Below are 27,202 nucleotides of genomic sequence, written 5' to 3' on the forward strand. Positions count from 1 at the left end.
TTTATCTTCCCAGCTCTTGGGAAAAATGCCCGGGGATTTTTAGTGGCCTCAAGTGGCCACAGCCTCACATAAATGGGTTAGTGCTTGGAAAGCACTTGGAAAATGTAAAGACCTAGAGACACGGCACAGTGAATATTATTGCCACCTGAGTGATTGCAGTGGCAGGAAGAACGTCTCATGACAGGGAGCTCTAACACAATTCCAGCTGTATTACTCAGACAGTAGCCAGGTGGGAGCATGACCATTTGACAGACAGCTCTTCCATTTTCACTAGTATTTCCTCAGCCCGTCCAAATAAGTGCAAGAAACATTCAAGGAGTCTAGGAAGGAAAACCAAAGGCCAGCAGTGTCTGGTCTCTCTACCCCTCACTCATCTCACATCCATCAGCCCTTCACTGCCTGTCCTCCCCCATTTCCACTTCCCTTTGCCTTCCTGTACGCCTCTGGCTGCCTCTCTCTCCCACTCAGCAGAGCCCATTTAAAACTCACATGAGTTCCAGTCACCTTCACAGTCCTCTTTCATTCCTCCTTCTCCCGAGGGTGTCAAAACAAAACTCACGAAACACAAACCCTCTGCAATTCCAAACAAACCCATAGTCCTGCGTCAATCCCTGCTCTGTACAGTTTCTGTTTCCTTGGCTTCCCTAGCCTTGCTGCCCCTCTGAGCACGCACACCCCCACCCCTCCCCTGCAGCTCCTTGCTGCCCTTTATTTTCAGTTACCCAAAACCTCCCCAGTGAGGCTTAGCACGTAATCAGCACTGGCTCAGCCCCAGGCTCTCCAGCCCCTTGTAGGGACGTGAGTCGCGGATCCCTAGAAGTCCATGTTACAACTTTTCCCACCAGGTTCTGCTACTTCATCTACTTGTCTCGGCCACTGGCAACTTCCACTCACAGCGTTCCACCCGCTTAGAGAGATTCCTCCCTCCAGAGTCACTGAGACCTGCTACATCCCTTCCCCAGGAGCATCTCAGTGAGCGCCCGATGCAACGGAAAGCCAGCCAGGCCGAGGCAGAGAGAGAGGAGGAGGTTCGCTCTGATGTGAAGAAAGAAAGCACTAAAGAAAGCATGACATGTCCTTCCAATCACAATCCAAAAGGCACCTTTGGCATAGCCCCGATGGCTGGAATGAAACTGGGCAGCCCATCTCCCTTCTGGGCCACAGACTTCCCTGGGCTCAGCTCCCAACTGACAGAGAGCCTGGGAAGGAAGCAGGCTGCTTTTGTTTGCTGACTCAGGGAGATCTGTGCGAGCGCCTGTCTCCTCCCTTCACCCACCCAGCGGCATAGGCTGCATGGATTCTTGATGCCACATCCATCTCCAACAGCGGCACCATCTGCCTGTCTCTTGGGAGGCAGTGGGTAGTGCCTCTCCTCTAGCAGGAAATCCCAGTGCTCCCTGTGCACAGGGGTTAGCTTGGAATGAGCAGGCTTGTCTCTGGCCCCAGTGATCCCATCCATGCCAGTGTCGGTATGGATACAATTAAGAGGTTCAAAAGCAACTTGGTGAGTTGGGTGCTCAAACTAGGACACCCGAAAGGGGCCTGATTTGTAGAGAGCAGATAATCCATATCCCCTTTCGAGTGTCTCCAGCCAGGCCTCAAGAAGCATAGGCCCCCCAAACCACTGGGCACTTTTGCAAACATAGATCATATCAATACAAGGATGCAGGGCCGGGTTCTCCACCATCTCGCCTCTTGCAAAGTCAATGACCCCATGCAGACGTGGTGTGGCGTGTGGACGATGGTAGTGTTTTAAGTCCGTTTTGCACAACTGTGATTGACAACAGCAATGGCAGGGCAGTGAGAACCAGGCCCACAACGTACACTCTCCACCCCCCATTTTCATCAGCAGAATGGGGTTTGCTCCCTCTTGTGCTCAGATCCTGTGACACACACACACACACACCATGAGAGGGGTAGGGATTGCTGCCCTGCACGCAAGGCCAAAGGGGGGACCATGCCCCTTAGCACTGTGCATAGTTCTCCCTCGTGCCTGCTCAGCTGTCTCCCCCGACCCAACAGCTCCCTTTAGTGGTACAGGGCGTGCCCAGAGGGCGAGGCTGGGTGACTGGCTCCTGGGATGATGCACATTGTTTCTTCGCCCTGGGGAAGGTGATGCAGCCTAGGGCTGTGCAGTGTCTCAGGGCCAGGAGCCATGCCCCCCTTTCTGGGAATGCAGACCCTGCTCGGCACACTGCTGGCTCAAGGCAAACAATTAATAACAATACCTGCAGTAATGATTAATGGCAACTGCTCCCTCGCTGGCACAGCACCGAATGCCCCGCGGAGACAGCTGGAAAGAGACACCTGTACAGTGTGATTGATGGTGTTGAACTTAACAGCTGGGCTGCCAGGAAGAGGTGGGGGAGGGCTGCCATGAGCACAGAGCTGCAATGGGGCCATGGGGCATCTGCATGGACAGCCCTGGCGTCATGGGTACCCAGGATCTGTGCGATCCCCAGGGATGTGCACGGCTTGGGGGTGGGTCCCACAGCCTTTTACACAAGAGGGAGCAAACCCCATTCCCTGATGAAAACGTAGGGGATGGTCTGCATGACTCCTTCTGGAGGCAAGGTGGGTGTTACGCTGGCAAACCAGGTGCCAGCAAATGCCGAAGTCTCCAGGTCTCCACTGAACACTGACAAATGCATAGCTGGGATCAGTCTGGCTCACCTGTGTGTTGGTGGTGTTAAAATGGGTATTGGAATTATAAGAATGTGTTTAATGTTTAGACTTGATTGGATGCTGGGGAGTTGCCACCTGCAGTAATCTCCCTTAGAACCTCTGTATCCCATAACCATAATATTGGACTGGTTGTAGTGTGAGCCTCTGTGTAAACCACCAGACAGGAGCAAGACATTCAGTAGCATGAGCTGCTGGTCTCCACAGAAAGTGCTCTGTCCTGTCCAACAGGAAAGGTCCATTGACACCAGGTGAACTATTGTGGGAGGTTAAAAAGGACAAAATACACTGGTTGTTCTGCCCTTCCCCACACGAAGACAAGTCATGCAAATGGATTCCTCCCTTCAGCTGAGTTTGCAGCTCAATGCGCATGGCAGGAGGGGGATAAAAACCCCAAACAGAAGGAAGTGAGGATCCCTATGCTGCTTGGACTCTGAGGGGCAAGTTTGCTAGGTATAAGCAAGAGATCCCCAGTACTTAGCCCTAGGTAACCCAAAGGGTCATACAGAGATTGCTTATTATAGAAGCTTCTATTATTTTTTGAAACTTAAGATTGTAACTCATTTGTGTATGTACGCTTACCTGCTTTAACCCTATAAAAAACTCCTGTTTCCTTTTCTTACTTAATAAATCTGTATGTTCTTTATTATAGCGCTCTCTTTGGTGTAAGATCTAAGGTGCAAGTGACCTGGGGTAAGGAACTGGGAGTCACCTGAACATTGCTGTAATTATTAATGTCAGGGACCATCTATCATAAAGATAAGCTTTCCTCAGGGGCAAGCCAGATGGGCATACTCATGGGGACTGTCTGTGATTCCATGTTTAGGTTGTCCTAGTACCTGAGGAGTGTACACCTGATGGGTGGTTGGTGAAATCCAAGTATAAAACTCAGAGTCTATTAGGGGTTTGTGCCCTGGTCCCTAACCATCTGCCCTGAGGTTGGTACCCACTCTCTTGAGTTATTGCAGGCAAGGTTACAGTGGTGCTAGAGGTGCACAAGGGCTGGGCCAAGAGATCTGCCACCTTGTACAGTTTGCAGGCAGGAAACCTGCCTTTAGAAGCCCCTTGAGATTCACAGGAGGTGGGCTCTCTCTTCCCTACAGCATGGGATGGGGCATTTCAGGGGGATCTCTCCAGATGTTTCCATATTATGGAATTTATTCGTGTGATTCCCATCTTTTCTGCAGAGCTCTGAAATCCTGACGAGTTGCAGCTCCTTCTTTTTATGAATCCCTCCCCCCCACCTTTTATTTTTGTTTGTATCTTGCACTGAGATAGTGTGGGTCTTTTAACAATGTTGAAAGGGTACTGATGGAGAAGTGTTTGCAGTATGCACACCAGCTCTCTGGAATACCACAATTACTTGCATAGACACGAATGGACAGATTCACTGGTGCGCTCTGGCTTCTTGGTACCACGCTGACATGGCAAAGCAGCAGTGAACTTGGCTCAACTGCAGCGATGCCAAGTCGCTGGAGGGCAATGGTGAATCCGATTCAGAGATTTTTACACCAAATGAGTTCTATAGCCTGATGCTAAATTTGTTTCATCTCTGCTCACCTGGTCTCTGATCCTAGTTATGTAAAAATGAAATGAATTTCCTAGTTCCTATTGGATGTTTGTCCATCGAAAAAAACAACCACTGTGAATTTGGCAAATGGCAGGAGCTCCTCAGAACAGGCCCAGGACTGGAATTGCAGGGGCTACAGATGAGGGCTAAGGTATGCTGAGAGAGAGATGTAAAGTCGGCGCTAGGCATAAGCAGACTAAGTGATTGTTTAGGGCCCTGAGCAGCGCAAGGGGGCCCCCTATTTGCTTTTGATTATAAGAACGTGTCTGTTTTAGTATGGGGTGGGGAGGAGAAATATTCCTGCTAAGGCCCCTCATGTACTAGCACCGACTCTGGAGAGGTGTGTGGAAGAAGGGGCTGTGTCAGGACTCAGGTGCACCAGAAGACGTGGACATGAGAATAGAACAGCAGGGAGTATTGGCGGTCTGGACAGAGGTGCGCTGGCAGAGCTGTGTGTATAGGGAGCCCAGCACTGGACCAGCAGAGCTATTGCCTGGCCTGCACACAGGTGCCCTGATAGAGCTGTGTGGGAGCCTACACCGCCCATGAGCCTCCCCACGCCCTTGCCTACCGTTGGGGCGAGTCTGGGTCGAAGCAGGTCCTCCGGACATCAGCCACCTCAGGGTCGCAGCAGTCCCCGTCGTCGAAGTCGTCCAGCATGTTGTTGCATTCCATGTGGCAGACGCCATCCCGTCTCTTCCAGGAGTAACAGCGCCCCTGCAGGCGGCAGTCACCCCCGTCGTAGCCGGTCAGTGGGTGCTCGCACTCAGCGTCGCAGTGGTCGTTACCGATCTTGCTGGGCTCGCAGTTGACCAGGATGGTGCGGTGACGCAGGGAGGAGTTGTGCACCTCGTGCAGGCTCAGCTGCCAGCTGATGTTGTAGCGGGCGAAGGCCTCGCTCAAGGCCTGGTGCTGGCGTGCCACCTGCTCCCGGCTGACTGTGGGGTGGAGCCCCTGGTCGTCGTGGATGTTGACCACCCGATACCGCACCACCTTCTCGCTGCGCAGTGGCCAGTGCCCGTTGTAGTGGGAGATCAGCTCCACGTTGTCGCAGGCTGTTTGCCCGCAGGTGGGGGGCGCCAGTGGAGACAGCAGCTCAGGCTCCGGCACATGGAGGGACTCGAGCAGCGGGTAACCCCCGTCCTTGAAGGCCACCCACTGCTCCTCCAAGCGGGTGAAGCCAGCCCCAAGCACCATGGCAGCTTCTGCACCCTCGCTCTTCCGTAAGAAGCCACGCTGCAGCCTGGCCTGGTGCAGAGCCACGCTCCAGAGTGCCAGCAACGCCAGGTGCCCGCGGAAGTTGTGCCCATCCTCGGAGCTGTCCCCTCCCAGAATCAAGCTGCGGCATGAGGCCATGAAGGGACTATGCAGGGCGCCGGCCTGCCAGTCACTGTTGCCCACCCGTACCCCGTCCAGGTAGAGTGTCATCCACTGCCCGTCGTACGTGGCGGCCACGTGAGTCCAGGTGTTGAGCTGATAGCGGCGGTAGCCAGACACCACGGTGGCTCTCCTCATCCGGTCTGTCCTGAGCGAGAAGAAGAAGCGGGCATCTTTCCTCCCTGGGCGCTGCAGCGTGCGAATGCCCAGCGCCCAGCCCTTGTCGCTGGCCGTGTGGGAGCAATTGTCAAACACACCTGCAGGGGGCAGGAGAGAGCAGAGAAGGGACTTGTAAAATGTAAAGCAAGGGACACGAAAGACTGTGACAGGAAAGCATCCAGGCCAAGAGACAGGAGAGCTGGGACTCCTGCTGCTATGCCCCACAGGTTCAGAGGCAGGGGGAGGAGGATCTGGTGGAACCTGCAGAACCTCTTAAACTTTCACTCTGCTGCTGAGCTAAAGGATGCTCTGGGGCCTGCTATGGGAACCAGAGGGCTCCAAGCAAGGAGAGTGCTTCCAAGGGCCATGCGCTACGCTTCCTTGACACAAGGCCCTGAACGAGTGCAAGCGCCCACACCTGGCACTGTCACAGAGCTGCTGCCACTAGAGTCATAACTTTTGTTGACAGAGCACTGTGGGCTGGAATCTTGCACTGCTCGCCACAGCTGGGCCTGGCAGGCACTTCCCCGGAGACACTGCCTAGCTGGCACACTAAAGCAATGGCCTAAGGACACTCTGCATTTCCTTGAAATTCATAGCTGCTACTGGCAAGATCGCTGCGGGAACCCATGCCACCAGGTTGGCTAGAGAACCTTCCACCAGTGGAATCCTCTGGCACTTCCCAGGCATGGGTGGTGCGTTTCATAGGCCAGGGGAGGCTAAGCCTCCCCAAACAGCCAGGCATGGCCCCACCCATGCTCCGCTCTGAGGCCCTGCCCACGCTGCTCCTCTTCCTGCCTTCGCTCAACCTTTCCCCCGAAGCTGGCGGGGACCGGGGCTGGAGCTAGGGTGGATGGGCTGGCAGGCTGGGACTCAGGGCGGCTGGGGCTGGGCCCCTCCAGCCATGGTAGGGAGCACGGGGCTCCGGCAGGGAAGGGGGGCAGAAGGGGCAAAGCTGGGGGCTAGTCTCCTCGAACATGCGATTCACGCGCCGCCCATGTTCCCAAGCCCTTAGCTGACCCAGAAAGCATTGCTGTCTCTCCGGGTAGGGAGGAGGTATCTAAAGCAGCAGCGCAGTCAGGAGAGCAACACCAGAAGCAATAACTCAAAACACATGTCATCTGTTTTTCTGTTGGGGGAAGGGGCAGGGAAGGGGAATCTTGGCCAGATTGAAAACACAAGCGTAAATGAACCTGATCTGAGTCAAGAGAACAGGCCGCCGGGTGCTCTGCTGGGTGCCACTACTGTCTGCAGAAGCAATTAGCAGGTGGAGGGACAGCTAGGGGAGGGGAGAGATGGATGGGAGAACAGGACGGAGAGTAAGCGAAGGGAGAAGGGAGGGAAGGAGAAAGCGTGAGAGGCGAGAGCGCGAGTGTGAGGCGAGCGAGGTGTTTTTGAGCAGCTCTCCGTACAGTGTTCCTCTGGGACGGGATTAGATGCTTTGCTTTTTATCTGCAGGCCAAAGCTTTTAAGAATTAGAACACGGCAACCCCAAGCAAAATAGACTCCTCCAGGAATTGTTTCCCTAACAGCTTCTAGACAGATTTATAGCTTTCCTTTACGCTCTAGTTTTCTTCTCAGTCATGCACTCAGCATGGGTGGGCGAGGGTCAGAGAGGGAAAGGAAGGACTCATTCCCCCTCTCCAGACCTGGTACAGCACAGACAGGTGTGATGCAAGGCACCTATATGCCGCAGCAATGCACCTCAGCCCAGCTAGAGGGCAGCCGGCCGGGCAGGGCAGGTGAGTCTCCAAGTCTCCCATATTTTCCCCAGGTATAATTCATTTTCAGTGGGTTTGCACTAGTGGTGGGTTTGGCCTCAGGTCTCTTTGCACCTATCCTTACATGCATTTGGGGAAGGGGGGTAATTTTCAAAAGTGCATATGTGACCAATTCACCTAAATCCCATTGGCTGTCATTGAGACAGCCTCCTAAGGATGTACATCACTTTTGGAAATGGGCCTTGGGCTCCTAAGTCACTCAGGGCCAGATCTTTAAAGGTATGTACATGCCTAATGAAATTTTCAAAAGCCTCTAGGATCCTAACGTCCGTTGAAATCAATAGATGTCAGCGAAAATCCAGCTAGGAGCCTAAATACCTTCAAAAGCTGGCTCTTCGGCATTGTGTAAACGTTACCCTTCATGTTTCAAAACCAGCTTAAGTTAAACTGCTGCAACTTTCTCCTGCAGACAGGGCCTTCAATCAGTGTTTAAAGAGATTTAGCTAAAGCGGTGCAAAGCCCTGTGTGGACACATTCAGTTCTGTATAAAGCAGGCCAATGTCAGTTTGGCTTAAACCAAGTCGTAGTCTGTCTAATTTAGGGGTTTATACTGCTGCCCATCACCGGAGTATGAGAGTGTTACCGGACTTGAGCTAAAGTGTAATTAGCCTGGTTTACGCTGACATCAGTGTGTCCACACAGCCCTTTTGCACCAATTTAACTAAATTGTTTTATTTAAAAATTACACCTTAAAATTAAGCCAGTGCCACTTTCTCATGTAGACAAGTTTGGCTGAGATTTTCCAAAGTGACTCGGGCCTCGGAAGGCATCAACGTGTGGGTGGCCAGTTTGAAATACCTTTCGAGAGAGTGGGTGCTCCGCCTCACACTCCTTTTCAAGGGTCTCTAATTGGGCGCATGAAATCTGAGGCACCCAGAATCACGGTTCCCTTTTTAAAATCTTGGCCCTCACCTAAGACCAACAGCTCACGGCAGCAAAATGGAATTCAAACTGTCTAGAAAACCCAGCAAACAGAAAAGCAACTGAGCCCTCCAACCCCTGTCTGGGGATCCCGCCTTGAAGGGAGAGTTCATGATAACTCTTCAACACCACTACCCTCCCTGCCTCTCAGAGCCCCATGCCTTCCTGTTCACCACCGAGACACATCATTGCCAGATGTGGTGGCTCCACGCAGAGACATCAGACACTGCTAAGAGTACCTGCAGTGCGTTATATACATGCCTTTCACACGCACACCCTTTCCTCTTGTCACAATTCCAAGATGTCCTATGCTCCAATACCACTCCTGAGTTTGCCCTCTGTCTACACCTGGGGTACTTCTCAGTCTCCTGCCTCAACGCATCTCTCTCTGCTCCTGTACTACAGAGTGGCTCCCTTTTTGCTAAGGTCTTGTCTACACACAGACATTGCCCTGGATTAATGTAAATCGGCTTAGAAACAGATCAAGGCCTGGTCTATGCTAAGAAACTAGGTCAGTATAACTCCCTGAGCAACTCAGTTAAACCAATCTAACCCCGGGTGTAGACAGCGCTAGGTCGACAGGAGAATTCTCCTGTCAACCTAGCTGCGGCCTCTTGGGGAGGTGGATTACCTACGCCAATGGGAGGTAGCATCTTCAGTGAAGCGCTACAGCAGCACAGCTGCAGTGGTGCCGCCGTAGTGCTTTGTGTGTTGACAAGCTCTTAGTTAAACTGGTGTAAACCTGTGTTGACATACTTATATTGCCTTAAATCTGGCTTGTATCAATTTCCCTTTCACCTGTCAATTACCTTTAATTTGCAAGTGCAGGCCAAATCAATACAAGCCAGGTTTAAACTGATTTAAGGGGGTCCACATGCAAAGATGCATTGGCTCAACTAAACTGGTTTGTAGACCTGGCCTGAGACTTACTTACAACCAAAATTGTGCAAGCTTCTCTACACACAGACCAATGCATCTCCAGTTCACAGCACCCTCTGCCATTGCAGTCCTGTCTTTCTGTCTATTGCATATCCGACCTGGCCATCACCATGGTATCTAGGCATTATGTACACAAACGAAGGAGCAACAGTGATCTGGAAAGCTCATACTTTCTATCCCTCCACAGCCATCACGGTTCTCCTCTTGCTTATGTTCCCTGGGGAAGTCGTAGCTGGGCGGTCTGTGGTCCTCTCTATTTCAGGGAGGCCTGTGCAAAGAGATGTGGAGGAGGAGGAGGAGCCACTCATCCTGACCCTTTGGAATATGTTCAAGGAAAACAAGCAGACCCAGGTTAAGCAGACCCACTCATTCCTGCCAGGTCTCATAAACAAGCCAGCCTTGTGGTCAGCTATGCCAAAGGCTGCTAATACATCTCATATATGACATCAGCATGGATGTTCCTTGCGTGTACAGGTCACCCGCTGCCATGCTAAAACCAGGCACGCCAGCACTGCACTTCAATCCCGACCTATAATACCTCTTGATAATCCAGGCCAGCAGCTCTGCCCTTCCACCTGACCTTCAAAGATTTCAGCAAAGGCAGGGCCAAGTTAAAGAGGAATTCTGACCCAAGTTTTGGAGGCGATGACATGGAGAATTACAGCTTAGAAAATAATCCACAGCAGCTGCCTGTTGTGGTGTTTTCAAGAACTGAGACAAAAAGAGAGGGGAGAAAAGGGGAACAGAGAACAAAAGCTGCTATTTGCATAACTGATAATCCGGGCTAATGCTAGACATGTGTCCCAGAGGAGACAGGAACTAGGACAAGGCATGTGTATTGGGCATTCCGCAGTGGAAGGGACGAGGTGAAGTAGTAACGCCCTGGGAAGGCAGGAAAATAGAGCCCAGCCAAGACAGCAGAGTGCTGGGGACGCTGCAAAAGAGGGAGAGAATAATCAATAGTCTCAAGAGCAGCAACGGGGAGAGAGCAGGATCCATGCTTAGATGCGAGGAATGAGGCATCTTCAGCTCCTAGAGAAAGGTACTCTGGATAGGAGGAAAGCCTGAATGCCTCCACGGCAGAGAATAGCACTTGCTAATGAAAGGTGGCTGTAGATGGGAGGGTTTTTTTGTTTGTTTGTTTTTTGCTTGGGGCGGCAAAAAAGCTGGAGCCGGCCCTGCAAATGTGATGGTGGAATCTTTTCCAGCTGCAAAGTTAGAATGTAGCAAACATCTGAGCAGAGTAAGGGTGGTTGGGAAAAGTGTTCATGGGGACAGTGGAGAGTCAATAGGCAGGATGTTGAGTGACGCCTGGTGAAAGAAACCAGATCAGAATAGCGATAGTGGGATAGACCTTCCACACATGCTGGCAGTAAGCACTGATTTGAACCATCCCCTGTCAGGGGTCCAGCAAGTGCTCCCTCCCCCGCCCCCCACCCAGCCATGAGTGAGTGGTGTCAGCATGGAACAAAGATGTAGGGTAGGGTTACCATATCTAACAAATAAAAAAAGAGGACCCTCCACGGGCCCTGGCCCCGCCCATTTCCCCACCCCTAGCCCCACCCCAACTCCACCCCTTCCCCGCCCTAACTCCGCCCCCTCCTCCCTCCCACTCCCAGCCACGCGGAAAGGGCTGCCCGAGCGTTACCGGCTTCACGGTTTGCCAGGCAGCCCCCAGACCCTGCGCCCCCGGCCGGCGCTTCCCCAGCACAGCTGGAGCCCGTGAAGCCGGTAGCACTCGGGCTTTGGGCAGCCCCCTTGCCTCCGGACCCTGCGCCCCCAGCCGGGCACTTCCCCTCCCGGGCTCCGGCGGCGCAGGGTCTGGAGGTATGGGGGCTGCCCAAAGCCCGTAGCGCTCGGCTCTTAAACAGAGCCGAAGAGTTAGGGGAGGAGCAGAGCCGCCATTTTCCCGGACATGTTCGGCTTTTTGGCAATTCCCCCCGGACGGGGGTTTGAGTGCCGAAAAGCCGGACATGTCCGGGAAAAAGAGGACATATGATAACCCTAATGTAGGGGGAGTAGGCAGAGGTGAAAGTAAGCCGGTACGGTACGGCGTATCGGCAAGAGCCGGTACGTCATGCTGGACTGGACCAGCTTCTCTGGCAGTGATTTAAAGGGCCCTGGGCTCCAACCACTGCAGGGAGCCCCGGGCCCTTTAAATCACCGCCAGAGCTCCGGCAGCCGGGCTTGAGTGAGGATTTAAAGGGCCCAGAGCTCCAGCCCCTGCCGGAGCTCTGGGAGTGCTTTAAAGGGCCCTCTGGCCCTTTAAATCGCTGCCGGAGCTCCAGGGCTCCTGCAGCCAGGTTCCCGCGGTGATTTAAAGGGCCCGGAGCTCCATGGGGGCCGGAGCCCCGCGCCCTTTAATTCGCCCCTGAGCCCTGGGCCTCCCAGCTGCCTTTGCAGCTGGTAGCTCCGGGGTGATTTAAAGGCCCTGGGGCTCCCAGCCACAGCTGGAGCCCCAGGGCCTTTAAATCATGAAAGGCCCCGCCTCTTCCGGTTGAGGCCATGCCCCCGCTCAGGACTCCAGTGTAACGGTAAGTCCTTTAAGTTACTTTCACCCCTGGGAGTAGGGCAACTTTAGCAGGGAGCTGCAAGGTGGAAGGGAGTGGGCAGAGGGGGAATTAGAAGGTGGAAAGAGGGAGAGGAGAAGTTTGAAGGGGGCCACAGAACGGGCTTGAAGTGTGTTGTGGAAGCAGAATGAGGGCGAAGTGGGAGAGGTGGGTGAAGGAGAATGTGGATAGAAGCCAAAGGAGTGGTGAGCCTGAGGGGTGAAAGAAAAGAAAACCAAGTAATAATACAAATAATAATCATTCATCTCTGGATCTCAGCATGCTTATTATTCCATGTTTACAGATGGGGAAACTGAGGCACGGAAAGGGGAAATTGCTTTCCTTAAGCCACACAGTGGTGCCCTGTCCCCTGCACTGTAAGGCCTCCTGCAGGAGAAGGGGAGGAGTTGAGAAAATGCACAGGTCATGGGAAACCAATCCCCTGGGCCATGAAGAGGCACAGCCTGCTACTCCCTAACAAACAGACTGCTAGCAAAGCGAGAGGGGTAGCAATGGAGTAATGACTCAGCCCAGGTGGGCCATGCTGGCAGGATTCATGGGGGGAATCACAGGGAAGCCAAAGCCCAGGAGTCACCGACAAAGGAACAATCCCAAGTGCAACAGAACCAGCTAAGAGGGGAGAGTTCTGAGGGCGTGGAGCTGCCAGAAGGACTAAGCAAGAGGAAGATTCAGGCCTAGAATGACTAAGCCCGGGTGACTTCGCTTAGCAGGTAACAGAGACAATGTGAGAGATCCAGTTCTGTTATCTTCCTCCACTACCGCCTATAATATCTTCAGGTAGGGAGAACCCCTTGTGACGTTGTGCAGTCTATCTGGTTTTATAAAAACATGATGATAAGTGAATATAATGTAACTGGGATAGTTTTATAAAGATTTGATAATAAGTGAATATAATGCAACTGGGATATGCTTCGTGCAAAAGGTCTCTTGTAAGGTATCATTACAAAGCTCATAATCTACTGAGTGTGATCATCCTATTTGTAGAAATGTACCACTCTTGTATCTAAAACTAGAAATATAAAACATAACTCTGGGGGCCTATTGTAATTATGTAAGGTGTGGGCCATTAATGATGGTTTGGAATCTTGATGACTCCCATTAACCAGTACCATTGTCTGCAGATGGCTGTGCTTACCTGTTAGTCTTCCTGTATATGTGTGTGCTGGCAAGTGGGCAATGAAGTCTTGCAGTGACATGTGATCATGTCACCTAAACTGGAATTCATCTTTAACCTGGTGCTTTTCCAGTGAGGGGGGGGGTGGAAACCCAGAGGGACAAAGGGTTCCTGCCTTATGCAAAAGATATATAAAGGGGTGGAAGAGAACAAAGGGGGAGAGGAGCCATCATGAAGAGTCCCCTAGCTATCACCTGAGCTGGAACAAGAGCTGTACAAGGGGAAAGAATTGTGCCCAGGCCTGGAAGGTGTCCAGTCTGAGAAAAAACTTACTGAAGCATCTCTGAGAGGGAGATTATCTGTATTCAGTTTGATTAGGCATAGATTTGTGCATTTTAGTTTATTTTGCTTGGTGACTTACTTTGTTCTGTCTGTTACTACTTGGAACCACTTAAATCCTACTGTCTGTATTTAATAAAATCACTTTTTATTTAGTAATTTACTCAGAGTATGTATTAATACCTGGGGGAGCAAACAGCTGTGCATATCTCTCTCTCAGTGTTATAGAGGGCGAACAATTTATGAGTTTGCCCTGCATAAGCTTTATGCAGGGTAAAACGGATTTATTTGGGTTTAGACCCCTTTGGGAGTTGGGCATCTGAGTGCTAAAGACAAGCACACTTCTGTGAGCTGTTTTCAGGTAAACTTGCAGCTTCGGGACAAGTGATTCAGACCCTGGGTCTGTGTTGGAGCAGACGGGAGTGTCTGGCTCAGCAAGACAGGGTGCTGGAGTCCTGAGCTGGCAGGGAAAACAGGAGCAGAGCTAGTCTTGGCACATCAGGTGGCAGCTCCCAAGGGGGTTTCTGTGATCCAACCCGTCACACCCCTGACAACACCACAGGCACCCCGGGACACTATGCCAGTCCTGTCCTCAGGCTCCTGCACTGAAGGGGGCAGGGAGGAAACACTGAAGAGTCCAAGAACTGGCGTAAGCTCAACATGCATGAAAGCACTGGCAGTGCCACCTGTGCCCAGGAAACTGCTCCTCCAACATGCAGACAGAGCTCCCTGCTGTGGACAGAGGGAGTCAATCAGACAGTGACTCAGAACCAAGGTGGAAAGGGAGAGTAGCGTTCGGCTGACTCAAGCCCTGGAACCCTGGAGCTAGTTACTAATGTCGGTGCCAGCAGTCATGGACAGCTCTCTCCTCTCTGCGTAACAATGGGCCCGGCCCCTTGAAAATCTGGCTAGCCAGGCAGGCCAAACTCGACACTTGCAGGCCAGAGAGCCAGATCCACACAGCTGCCCTGCTGGTGTATCTGCAGAGTACCCTGCCAGCCTCAACCTGCTGCGAACAGAGTTGGGAGGGCATGGAACCCCTCAGAGGGCCGGCAGGCAGCACAATTAACACCATGTTTCTGTTTTCTTTTGTGCTGTTCATCTCTTTTCCCCTCCTCGCCTCTCACCCAGCGCCTGCGGCTCCTACCACAGCAAAGATGCAGCCGCCTCTTTGGAGATGCAGGGAGCTCGTGCTGCTATGGCAAGCGCTTGCCAGACTAGTCAAAAAAAAAAGACATTCCAGCTGCTTTTCCTTGAGGTTAAGTAGAGTTTCCATTGGTGGAGAGAAGCTTTCTGAGCTAAGGTGGCGTTATGGAAGAGCATTAGGGCAGACGGGGGAGACGATCCATAAATGCTCACAGTGGGCTGCAGGGAAGGGATGAACACCCGCAAGATCAAACAGGAAGAAAAGAAACAGAAAAGTCTTCTACATGCCCATAACTGAATCCCCTCAACCTGTAAACTCTTTCGCTGCCATTCCCACCTTTGGCTGCCATTCCCACCTCTGCAGGCCAGACACAAATCTTGACCGGCCTATCTAATACCAACCCCACCCACAGCACCACCCTGGCCTCAGAGAGTGACTCCTTCTCTAAGCAGGTCTGTGAGCCTCTCCTCACCAACCCGCCATACAGAGCCAGCTCTCATGTTTTCATTCCAAGTTCTGATCTCCTGATCCGCCTCAGCCAAGCCCAGCACCATCTCACAGCTGTTTCGCCTCTAAGAAAGGATTCGGTGGCCTAGTTCATAGTGGACAAGTGTCTATATTACAAACGTTATCAACGCATCAGACCCTTTGTTGGCAGCCTCAGTAAAGAGGCCCAGAATACATTGCACCATGGAGACTGAACTCCCCTACCCTGCTAGAAGGGCTCACTCAAGAGCAGGACAGAGGCAGGGTGGTGGGGCGAGGTGAGGGAAGCCTGGCCTAGCTGCTGTCACTTGTGCTGTACCTGCTCTGTTGCAAAATAAAGGCCCTGTCGTCTCCAGGGCCGGTGGGTCAGCACCTTTCACCAGCATTAAATTCACTAATGGCCCGTGGAAAAAGGAGTCCTTAAAAGTTTATCAGCCATGCTCCCGCCACAAAGCTCTTCTCCTCTCTTTCCCCCCAAAACACCTCCCTCCACCAGCGAGCAAGGCCCCGAGGGAAGACATAGTTCTGCACAGGTGCAGGCTGGGGAGCTTGCCCTGTTCTTACGATTCCTGTGGTCATAATCAGACTGGTCTGGCTACCTTTGTGTGTGGCAATAGTGCCACCCTGTGGCCAGCAGGCACGTATTCCCTGCAGCCAGATCTCCCAGGGGGTTTCTTGGACAAATACCAGGAGGAACTTTGCTGCTATGGTCTCTTGAAGGGAACTAAACACCGGAGCCCTGCCAAGTAAGGCTGGGAATGTGAGAGAACAGCAATGGCTAACTCAACTGGGAGGAATGGGAACCCCCCATCCAAACCTGCAGAACAACAGTGGGATGCAGTGGGGGGGGGGGGGTTAAAGGAGCCCTATGAGCTCAAGATATACCCCCAAAGAATCTTTTCACTTGTCCTTGCTTCACCTAGCCCAGAACCAGTTGACGAAAGGAAACATAGAAACTAGGTAATAGTTTGGTTCTGGTCTAGATTTCGGTCTGAACTTCCCCAAAGGTGAGTGGCGTTTGGGGCTATGGGGAGGTTGTTTCAGACACATCTCTAATTCAGCCAGCATACGGGTATTTCACTCAGGAGATCTCTCTGCGATGGCCAGTGACTGGGTTCATTTAACCCAAAGTGTCACCGTCAAGCTGTCACCTACCACAACTCAGACAAAACACAGCAGCACAGAAAGGTGGAAATTAGGTGAGGTTCATTTCCTACACGTACATATTATTCTTCAGATGTCCCTAAATGGCAGTAATTTTTTTCAGTAATGACAATAGTTATAAGACCAGAGGAGTATGGGAGAGAGGTCAACTTGGTCTGAACTTAATAGGGATAAGTGGACCAGTTTGACTACAACAGAAATTGATCCCAACCTTCACCCAAAACTGCTTAGAGGCTCAAAAAACCCCACACACAATGACCCAGTTTGATTAACTTTCCCAACCATTATCCTTCCATTTCCCCTGTGCCCCTACTCTTCTCTGCCCCCATTCAGGTCTGGAATTTCCAGAACACCAGGAGGAAGGTTTGTCTCACAGTATTTCTGGCCTGACTGGAAGTGAGAAGTCACCAAATCTCCTGAGGGACTCGAGATTTCTCGACCAATGTTGCAGACCGAAGAGGTTTGCATAGTTCCTGCAAGGTTTAGAGATGCATCCAACCTTTTTGGCACTTATTGGAACTGAATCTGAACTCCAAACCTTTTGGGTTGACCTATCATTTAAGATTAGGGACAGACCTCAGATACCTGAGGGCATGTCAGGTCCACATGTTCCCAATGACTCCTTGATGGGAAAGATTAATAACCTTGTTTCCTGTTTCAAGGTATCACACCATCCAGCTAGTAGCTGCCAGGTGTTTATCCCATAAGGACATACCTCTACTGATCAGTCCCAGATGCTGTTTTCTATTCAGTACTGGTGCCAGCAGCAGGTTAAGCAATTCTCAGATATGTATTTCCCCAAGGGTCTCCTCCAGGAAAACTCCCAGACCACACAGAGTTGCTGTCTGGAGCTAAATCTCTGAGTCTGACAAAGGTTGGGCCCAGCTCCCCATAGCCCTGCACCCTGTGTAGCTATTTACACTGGTACAAAATAGATGTAAAGCGTTACTAAATCAGAATGGTAGATGATCTAAAGCCACTTTGCACAGGGTGCAGGGCAATGGGGAATCAGGTGCAGAGGTGCCAATTTGAACCAAGTCTAAACTCTGCACCTTTAGTATCAGGCAGTAGGCACTTTGAGGGATTCTGCTGGAAAGTTCTGCTGGCTCTGGATCAGACAGCCAGGATTGTATTTTATGACCGGCATAGTTTGGCTCGCACAGTTGGATGTCTCTTCACCTGCTACATCTTAAACCACCCAGCACCTGCTTGCTCTGGATGCACAAGCCCAGTTTGCGGCTGGGGGAGAGGTTACCAAGGGGCAGCCCAGGGGCACCCAGTTTGAAGAGATGGATTCATTAATCATGCCAGTCTGTGCCCAGCTGTACAGTTGGACCTAAATGGAGTCTATTCATCTGGCCCACTCTTCTCCCTAAGGTGCTGGGGTTTCAGATCCAAGAGAGCCTAGTTCTAGCCCATGCCTGGGGCTGGCGCTTGCCTCCCATGCAGCATTTCCCCTGGGGACCTGCACCCACTGGTATATGGGAGCTTATGCTGAGCAGGCAGCTCTCCCTCGTGCACTCTGTGGGGTTTGACCCCCATTGGCCACAGGTTGGCATGCACCCCACTCCCCCAGCAGAGCGCTGCGCTGGCACAGGGTTACCTCACCTGCTATGATGGCCGGGTTGCTTTGTCCTCCCTCAGGCTTCACCCAGACCTCGATGGTGAACTGGCCTCTGGGGACCTCAGGCAGGACCTCAGGCCGCACCAGCAGCTGCTCCCGGCTCCCGGAGAAGTAGAGGGCGGAGAGGCCGCCCGGAGGGGGGGAGCTTGGCCCTCCCCAGCCCGAGCCGCTGCGCCGCCGGGAGAGCTGGCGGGGCCTAGTCCTGGGGCGTGCGCGCTGGTGCAAGACATCAGGCTCTCGCTCTTCCCACGTGTCCTCCACGCTCCTGGGGTACCGCAGCCGCTCCAGTCCCAGGCCTTCCCCGGGGCTCCACGCGGCGGGTGGCGGCGCCTTTGCCCGCGGACCCGGTGCTGCTGGGAGACTCCCGGACGCCTGCGCTGCGCGCCCCCTCTCCGAGGGGCTGTGCGCCCGGGCTTTGCGCGCCTCTGCCCGGGTAGAGCGCACGGGGGTGGTGCTGCGGGGTGGCCCTGGCTCGGTGGAGCTTGGTCCCTAGCCAACATCGTTCCCCCTCCAAAGAGCTCTGGTTCTGGTCCCTCCTCAGCGCCAGCGGCTGGGGGTGTCTCCAGGCTGGGTCAGAGTCAACAGCGCTGAGCACCCAGGTAGCTAGGAGCAGGGGTGTTGCCAGCAGCATGCTCCTGCGCACCCAGGACCTTGAGCCAACTGGGCAGGTGGACGGGGCCAGAGACAAATACGCGGGCTTTTAATTAATGCACGTGGCGCCGCTTGATCTCCTGCGCAGCGCTTCACCCAGCGGGGTCAGGGACTCGTCTCTCCTCGTTGGGATCCAAACCCAGGTGGCTCTCTGCCCTTGCCCACTGATCTCCTGGAGTTCCTGCTCTGCTCTCTGCCTTTCCCTAGGTCTCTCCCTTCCACTGCCTGCTCAGGACACACCGCTCAGGTTTGGTTTGTGGGACAGCTGCTGCTAGCAAATGAGCGCCTGGTCATGTTCCCACATGGCTCTCCGGCTTGCGCATCCCTTCTCAGGTTCACTTCACAAACTTCCCTTCAGCATCTTTCCGGGCAGAGCCTGTCTCTGCTCCTTTCCCCTCGCCTTCCCTTTGCCAGGTGTTCGTTGTTCTCTCTTCCCGCTCCCCTCGGGCTGGTCTTGGGATCACCCTCGGGGTGACCGAGGGGCACCTACAAACACGATCAATAGCCTCCCCCTCTCCACAGAGGAGCTGAGAGCATGCAACGCAAGCTAGTGCTTAACTTCCATCATCGGGGCTTGTCTTCTGTTTGCAGCTCATTCCTCGAGTTGGTTTTTTGGGGCTCTTCCCTTCCTGTAGATGGTCCACGTTCTTTTCAGGTGATGTCCAGTCACTGTCTGGCTCTGAGGTCCCTGTGAGATCTGCACCCTTCTTGGGGTCCTGTAGGCTCCTGCGAAGAAAAAGAGACGAGGGCAGCGCATCAGATGCACTTATCTAGAAAGTCTGGCTCCCCCCTCGCCCTGTTTGTTTGCTTTATTTTAAAATTATGATGATGATTGATGTCCGATACACATCACTCCACCTCCTTCCCTCCTCCGCGTGCCCTCCTCCCTTCTGGAAATCATCACCTCCTCACATGGGCACTGGTGGATGCTGCCCCTCTTGTTTTCACTCGTGTTCAGCCCAGACAATCAATAACAATCCATCAATAATCTCGTCCCTTCCCCCTCCCGCTCCCGTTCTACAATGATCCGGCCAAACTCTTGCTCAGAGACACCACACTTGCAGCACACACACACATCCCAGTCTATCTCGCTTTTCAGTCCCATTTAAGCAACGCCTTTTTGCGACTGGTTTTCTTCACGCTTGCTCTTGAGAGCCAAAGCGGTCTGTAAGCTACTGGGGATGGGCAATTGCGGGGGGGGGGGGGGAAGCACAGTAATAATAATAATTAATTATTATTAATAATGTATCGCTAAGAGCTCAGCCGTGGTTATTCTGTGTGAAGCATCGTTCTGAGGTTGCATGAATCTCTCTCTCTCTTACTGGAAGTGCCTCTGAGACACTGCTAAAGCATCAGCTACAGACGTACAGGGACAGCACATGAAATGAACAGGGGGTCAGCCCAGGAACCAGACAGGGAGGTCTCACACGGGACGGCGGTAAACGGGCAAAGAGTCTTTCTCCCTGTTTTGCCATGTGGTTATTCTTAGATACTGGCGATTTCTCACACTCCATCCCTGTTACACAGAGGCGCCCACACCTTCGCTACTTCTGCCCAGAGCTACAGGTAGCAAACCCGCGTGACTTCCCTTTGCTGGGCAATGTTAACCCCCTTCTTCTCCCTTGCTCTCCTGAAGTCGCGCCCAGAGAGCTATTTTGACAGCATGTCCCTTTCTTAGCGTGGGAGGTTTCTTTACATTTGCTAGACACAAACCCCACCCCCACCTCCAGTCCGTCCACCCCGAAATAAAACACCTCGTTTCGTGGAATGGGTGTCTCCAGGAGAGGCTTAAAATGCGCTTCCCAGAGCGTAGCAGGCACCATTGTGCAATCCGTACGCGAGCGGGGCTGAGGAGAGTATTCTGGGTCTTCTTGGCTGGGGGTCTGTGCGTGCTCCCATCTCTGGTCCCACTCTCCGTGCTCTCTGGTCCCTCCGGGCTGCTTCCCCTCCCCCCTTGCTGACCCTTAGTGGTGGAAACGGGCGCTCATGCCGAAAGGTGGGAAGAGGAAAATGCAACCCATGAGAACTGGGCGCTGGGGAAAGTGGATGGGTGGGAGAAGGGCAGAGACAACAAGCGGAGCGAGAGAACCAGGTGCAAGGAAGAATCGAGGGCTCCTCCCCCTTCCCAGAAGGAAGGCTTCGTAGCACTCCTTGCAGGAGAAAAAATAACATGCTGGCTTGTCCCCCGTTTAAAATGGGAAGTGAGCTTGCACCACCTCCACTGTCCTTGCCTGTTATTGGGGATCACAAGCTGGGTCATTGCAGTTCAGCATCCATTCATAAGGTTTCAACAAGCATCTGCACAGGTCTCCAGCTTAGCCTCTTTCGCTCTCATTCCATTGCTCACCACTCGCCCGTTCTTGGCAGTCCAAAGAGGTTTTTTATTATTATTATTTTTAAAGTTGAACCATGCCTGTGTTTTCCTCCTCTTGTAACTTTTGCTGTGACATCATAGATCTGCCCGCCCTCTTTCCCTCTGCTCCTCCTTTCTAGCCCACCCCTCACCTAGGGGGAAAGAGAAAATCCCTTGTCAAGCGGGGGAGTGCTCATGTCAGTTCCAATGTGTGAAATGTACAAAGCCGAGAAACCAGGGTGCCCCGTTCCCTCCGCACCGATCCAAGCACCAGGCATCTCCCAATGATCCCATCTGTTTGACGTGCGGGAAGGTGGGCTGGATTCGAGTCATGGGGGCGAGGGGGACACACACCACAAAATAAATCCATACTAATCGATTAATTGCTTAATTTCACAACACGCCGCGGGGAATCGCATCAAAAGAGACACACAGAGCGAGAAGTGCATAGAACCCACCCGCCGCGCCAGAGGAAAAGACGCAGTATGTGCCAAAGGAAACCCATTTGAAGCGAAAAAACAAAAACTTCAGAAGTCGTTGATTTGTTTATGAAGAGCCCGGTCCCGCCCTCACACAAGCGCGCGGCTCTCAAGGTGGGCACGTTCTGTTTTGAAATCTCAACACGAAGGGATTCCCCCCCTTCACCCCAAAGCACTATCTGTGGCGATCAGACTGGAGCTGGGTTGCCAACAAAAGCTGGGAGGCCCCTTCCAGGGTACCGGCTTTCAAACCGGCAAAGCTGCAGGGAATGGATTTAAGGACACACAGCAGGAGCTGGCTGCGTTTTTTTAAGAAGTTGGAGGGGGGAAATGGATAGGGAGGAATATCACTGTTGGAAAAACTCGAGTGATGAAAGGAGAAAGACAGCACTTTCTTCTCTGAAGACTGCTTAAGAAGTGTCTCATCCGGCAGGTAAATGTATAGGGGGAAGAATTAGAGCTCAGGGAGAAACGGGAGGACACACTCATATACAAAGCAAACAAAGACAGGCAGGAATATTGAGACAGAATTTAAAAAGATGGATCAGAATCTGGGAACCAAGAAAGAAATGAAGAAGTCAGAGGGGGAAAAAAAGACAGAAAGAAAAAGATAGAACAGGATCACGAACAAACTAATTAGATTAAATAAAATAGAGATTGAGAGAGAGAGGAGATTACAGGGACAGGGATTTTCAGTCATCAGGCAGATACAAAATATTGCAAATCAACTTTGAAAGCTTTCTGTTAGTGCAAGGCATATAATGTTACCTGTTGGCTTCTGCTTGTGTCTGCCAAATGGTCTGTCTACAGCATGCACTGGGCATTGCCAGCAGTTATTGTCTAAAGCAGGGGTGGCAAACTTTTTGGCCCGAGGGCCACATCTGGCTATGGAAATTGTATGGCAGGACATGAATTGCTCACGAAATTGGGGTTGGGGTTCAGGAGGGGTTGAGGGCTCTGGCTCGGGATGCAGGCTCTGGAGTGGAGGAGGTAGGGTGTGGGAGGGAGTTCCAGGCTGGGCAGGGGGTTGGAGTGTGGGAAGGATGAGGGTTCGGATGTGGGTGTGGGTTCTAGGCTGGGGCTAGGGATGAGGGGTTTGGGATGCAGGAGGGTGCTCCAGGCTGGGTCTGAGGGGTTTGGAGGGCAGGAGGGAGATCAGGGCTGGGGCAGAGGGTTGGGGCACCGGAGGGGGTCAGGGGTATAGGCTTTGGGTAGCATCTATCTCAAGCAGCTCCCAGAAGCAGTGGCATGTCCCTCCTCCAGCTCCTACATGGAGGCGTGGCCAGGCGGCTCTGCGCTCTGTCCTGTCCAGTCACCACCCCTGCAGCTCCCATCAGCCGCAGTTCCCGGCCAATGGGAGCTCCGGGGGTGGCACCCCCTGGCTGCCCCTAAATGTAGGAGCTGGAGCGGGACATGCCACTGCTTCCGGGAGCCACAGCACGCGCACGTGGAGCAGCCCCTGACCCCGCTTCCCAGCGGGAGCTCAAGGGCTGGATTAAATGGCCTCACAGGCCGGACATGGCCCACGGGCCGTAGTTTGCCAACTCCTGGTCTAAAGGGTGTGCCAGTGTGTATAAGTGTGAGCTTAGTTCAGTCCTAGATGTAATATAGCTCGACAAATGCAAAGCCCACCAGATTGTTTAGCTTAGTTTGGTGGCAGTGGTATGATTAATTATTATTATTAATGATCATCATGCCCCACAAAACCCTAAGCTAGCTAGATTACCACTCCATGTGGAGTTCAGAGTCCACAGAAGCGACAACTGAGAGACCCTTAAAATGGTTTCTGATCGCTGAGGTTCTGATTCAAAACTGGACTCCTTGGGGACAGCCTGTCTGGGACTGATCCAGAGACTGTAGCAATAAAAGTCTCCAAAATATGCACTAAAATGAAAGATCTATATATAGGAGCTGAAGCAGGCTTAGCTGCCTGCTTGATAAAATGACACCCGGAAACAAATATTTCTGCAGCGCCATTTACTGGACTCTTATTCAGCGAGTGTTGGGTTGGAAGAAGAGAAATCCTCTGAAGGGTCTCCTTTCCCAGGGAAAGACTGATTTATTGTTCCTGCTTCTCGCCTCTGTCGTCTATACTGAACAGAGAGTGATTTCTCCATATACTCGTCTTGTGCCTTAGTATAAAATTGTTTGCACATGTAGTGAGGGGGTGCCAGAATGCCGCAGAGTTAATGCAATTGTAGTAGAATAAAAGAGCATTTGATTTTACATAGACATTTACATGATCATTTCAAGATATTGTGAAGTGCCTTACAAAGCAGTGAGGTAGCTAGCAGGACCCAAATCCATTACTAGTGCAAACCGGCACTATGCCAACCAACTGATTTCAGTGAGTACAGCTTTGTAGACCAAGCAGCTGCCATTGTGTGTTCCGCAATAGCTCACACACAGGCATGGACCCACCATTGTTACAGAACAGGATATCACATAGAGCGGGCAGTATTATCCTCTGCAGATTTCAAAAGGTGCCATGGAGTTTTTAACTTTTAACTCTGTGGCCTCCAGTGGTGGGCGTAAGGGCTGGTGGCTTAATGTCTCAACTGAAGGAGGTCCCCCCTAGTTGTCTAGCACTTTTAATACCCCCTGGAATGCACATAGATATAAAGCTGAGGCCAAGCCCTGGGTGAGTCTTGAACCCACAGCATGGAATTGGAATGCAGAAATGAAGACACAACCTTAGCTGACAGCAGCAGACGCTGAATATTAACTTGTGCTAGCTCTAGTGCATTCTCCACTGACAATGGGTAAGTTTATGCCAGAGCCACTGCCCCCCACCACTGTGTGGGTAAGATAGAGAAGACAATGCATAGGAGAGGATGCATTCTCTCTGCGGTTAGAACAGATCCTGACTGACTTCCACCAGATCCAATCATCTGGAACTAAGGCAGTGGGGGTGGGAGGGGTCAGAATTCAGATTGGGATCAAAATTTTGCAGTTCAAGTTTCTTGCTAGTTGGGAATTGAGACTCCTGAACTCTCATCCTGGCTTTGCCCGGACTGTGTAGCTTTGAAGGATTCACGTAACTCCTTTGTGTTTCAGTTCCCTAAACCGGATGTAATAATATTGACCCAGGACCCTATTCTCCAGGTGCAGGGTATGAGTACCTCCCATTGATGTCAGCAGAACAGGGGATGTTGTGAGTCCTACAATCTGTAGCAGTGCTTTGAGATCCTCAGGTGAAAAAATGCTATGGACAATAAGTGCAAAGTATTGTGAAAACATACATAAAAAATTATAAATTCATAAAAGACAAGTGTGGCCAGTTTTCATGGCTCCACTGACATTTCAATAATTTGAAAAGGCATGGAGGTAAGCTGCATATTTCAAATGAAATTAACAATTACTGAGGTGCCTTTACATGTGACGAATGCATGAGAACGCAGACACCTATATCTGCGCAATGAAGTCTAGCAAACATATCAGTGCTAGCAATATGGTAGAGAGATCTTGGGCCTGATTCCCCATCATCCTGATCCTTTGCAGTCATTTATACCAGTGCAAAATAGGTGAAAAAGGCTAGTAAAGCAGAATGGGAGCATCTTGCACAACTGCACAAGGTGCAGGGCAACAGAGAATTAGATCCCTTTTTTCCTCCATATTGGCAGAGTCTCTTGGTATCATCAATGTTGCTGTTTCTTCCACTGCAGCAGCAGTAGCAGCACAAAGACGCTGCCTGAGAAGCCTGGCAAAACAATGCCTTGCATCAAGCTGTCCCTTACATTGCACCACATTTCATGCAATAGGCCTTTCCTTGCATATGGCTTCTGGATGACAAAGAATAGACATTTGCAGGAGTTTCCACAAACACTAGCAGAGTCTGATCACACACTTCAGCTGTCTTGCTTTCCAATTGTCCTATACTTGTATTGCATATCCAACAATCAGCTGTGGTGCAAGGCAGCATAACTTTGATTCACATCGTGCTGTATACCAAATGTCAGCTGTATGTGCCCATCTATGCCCAATCCACCCAGATTCTATTACAGTCCCCAGCTACAGAGCCTGGGTCCTTAGTTAGGGGAAAATGGAACAGATGGCATCTTCTGTGGGTTATATACATCATCTGGACAGGGAAAGCTCATTGTGAGCTTTGAGGCCCAACAGTTTGAATAACAGGCAAGCCCACACTTCAGTTCCTCATGTCTGCAAAGATGGGGACTGTCATTGAACTGGGGACCCCGAGGGCTAAAAGCATGAGTCGTTACAACTTGAGCTAAGCAGCTGGCCTCCCTAGCTCAGGCAAGGAGAGACTCACATTGTCTATGCACTGGGCACAGCACATAAAGCAAAGCATGACCAGGGACGGGTGACCCTGCGAAGGATCATAGGTTCAGCAAGCCACCCGACATTCAGCTCTTGTCCTAAGCGGATTAGAAGCCTGTTCAAATGATCAGGACCCCTGAAGCCAGCTCTCTTGGCCTAGCAAGAAGCAGCTTTCTCAGGAGCCTGCTGGGGCTTCCTGCTTCCAGTTGGCCTGTGGATACCATAAAGGCAGGTGCTCACACTGTACGTCAGCATCTCCCATGCTGGCCCTAGCATGAATCCATACCTGCAGAATAAAATACTGGACCTTGATAGCACTGAAAAATAATGAACTAAATGAGCCGGTGTAATTCAGCATAACCCCACTGATTTCAACAAATATGCCTTTTACCATTTGCTGTTTCCACAACCATTTCTGTCCGGAAAGCCATTTGCTAGAATAATCACAAAAAATAACACAGGCAGAGTGAATTTCTTTCAGACCTGGAATGAATATTTGCAGAATCTTTCAAACAATAGTTACCCCATCTATGGTGATTAAAGATGGGTTTCTCAAAAGCAACCCTTAGATCAGGGGTAGGCAACCTATGGCACGTGTTCCGAAGGTGGCACATGAGCTGATTTTCAGTGGCACTCTCACTGCCTGGGTCCTGGCCACCGGTCTGGGGGGGCTCTGCATTTTAATTTAATTTTAAATGAAGCTTCTTAAACATTTTAAAAACCTTATTTACTTTACATACAACAATAGTTTAGTTAGGGGGGAGGGCTAGCTCAGTGGTTTAAGAATTGGCCTGCTAAACCCAGGGTTGTAAGCTCAATCCTTGAGGGGGCCACTTAGGGATCTGGGGCAAAAATCAGTACTTGGTCCTGCTAGTGAAGGCAGGGGGCTGGACTCAATGACATTTCAGGGTCCCTTCCAGTTCTATGAGATAGGTGTATATCTCCATGACTTATAGAAAGAGAACTTCTAAAAACGTTACAATGTATTACTGGCACACAAAACCTTAAATTAGAATGAATAAATGAAGACTCGGCACACCACTTCTGAAAGGTTGCCGACCCCTGCCTTAGATGCTTTTGAAAATCCCATCCTAATATCTTATTTCTCCAGCCAAAAACATAGACTCAGAGAACAGCTGCTCTGGTGATGAGTGCCGCAGAAATCCAAGCAGGTAGATTGCCCATGGATGATGTTAAGGATTTAGTTGTTTCCAAGATAGAGTAGTATTTTACACTGGCTGGCATTGTGAATTAAAGCTGAATCCACCACATTGCTCCAAATATGTACGTGTAGCCATGATGTCTTATGTCCTACTATTCAGCCAGTTGTGTAACACCTGTTTATAGTTTGGCACTGACCAACAAAATAGAAACATGAAAGGTTCAGGCTCAGTTCATATTTAATCCTAACCAGCTCCCTTATCTCTGAAAACCCATAACATAGATTTATCCTGAGACATCCTACCTTACCAACAATTCAGAAAGGTGCATCTATCCTTCACTGAACAATAACTGATCTCTCTCTCTCGGCTTACAAAAGTGGAGATCAAGAGGCACAATTGATG

At 51.5% G+C, this 27,202-nt stretch overlaps 1 protein-coding gene across 1 annotated transcript in view; it reads right to left on the minus strand.

The window, feature by feature from the left end:
• PAPPA2 (pappalysin 2) overlaps positions 1–18,504 on the minus strand; it is a 184,345-nt gene extending 165,841 nt beyond the window's left edge. The window contains exons 1-3 of the mRNA XM_065553642.1: positions 18,496–18,504; positions 17,858–18,362; positions 4,824–5,886 (exon numbers count right to left, since the gene is read on the minus strand). Of these exons, the coding sequence (XP_065409714.1) occupies positions 4,824–5,886; positions 17,858–18,362; positions 18,496–18,504 (1,577 nt within the window). The remainder of the gene's footprint in view (positions 1–4,823; positions 5,887–17,857; positions 18,363–18,495) is intronic.
• Positions 18,505–27,202: the final 8,698 nt, after the last annotated feature.

Source organism: Chrysemys picta, chromosome 8 (assembly GCF_011386835.1).
Source record: "Chrysemys picta bellii isolate R12L10 chromosome 8, ASM1138683v2, whole genome shotgun sequence".
Taxonomy (NCBI): Eukaryota; Metazoa; Chordata; order Testudines; family Emydidae; genus Chrysemys; species Chrysemys picta.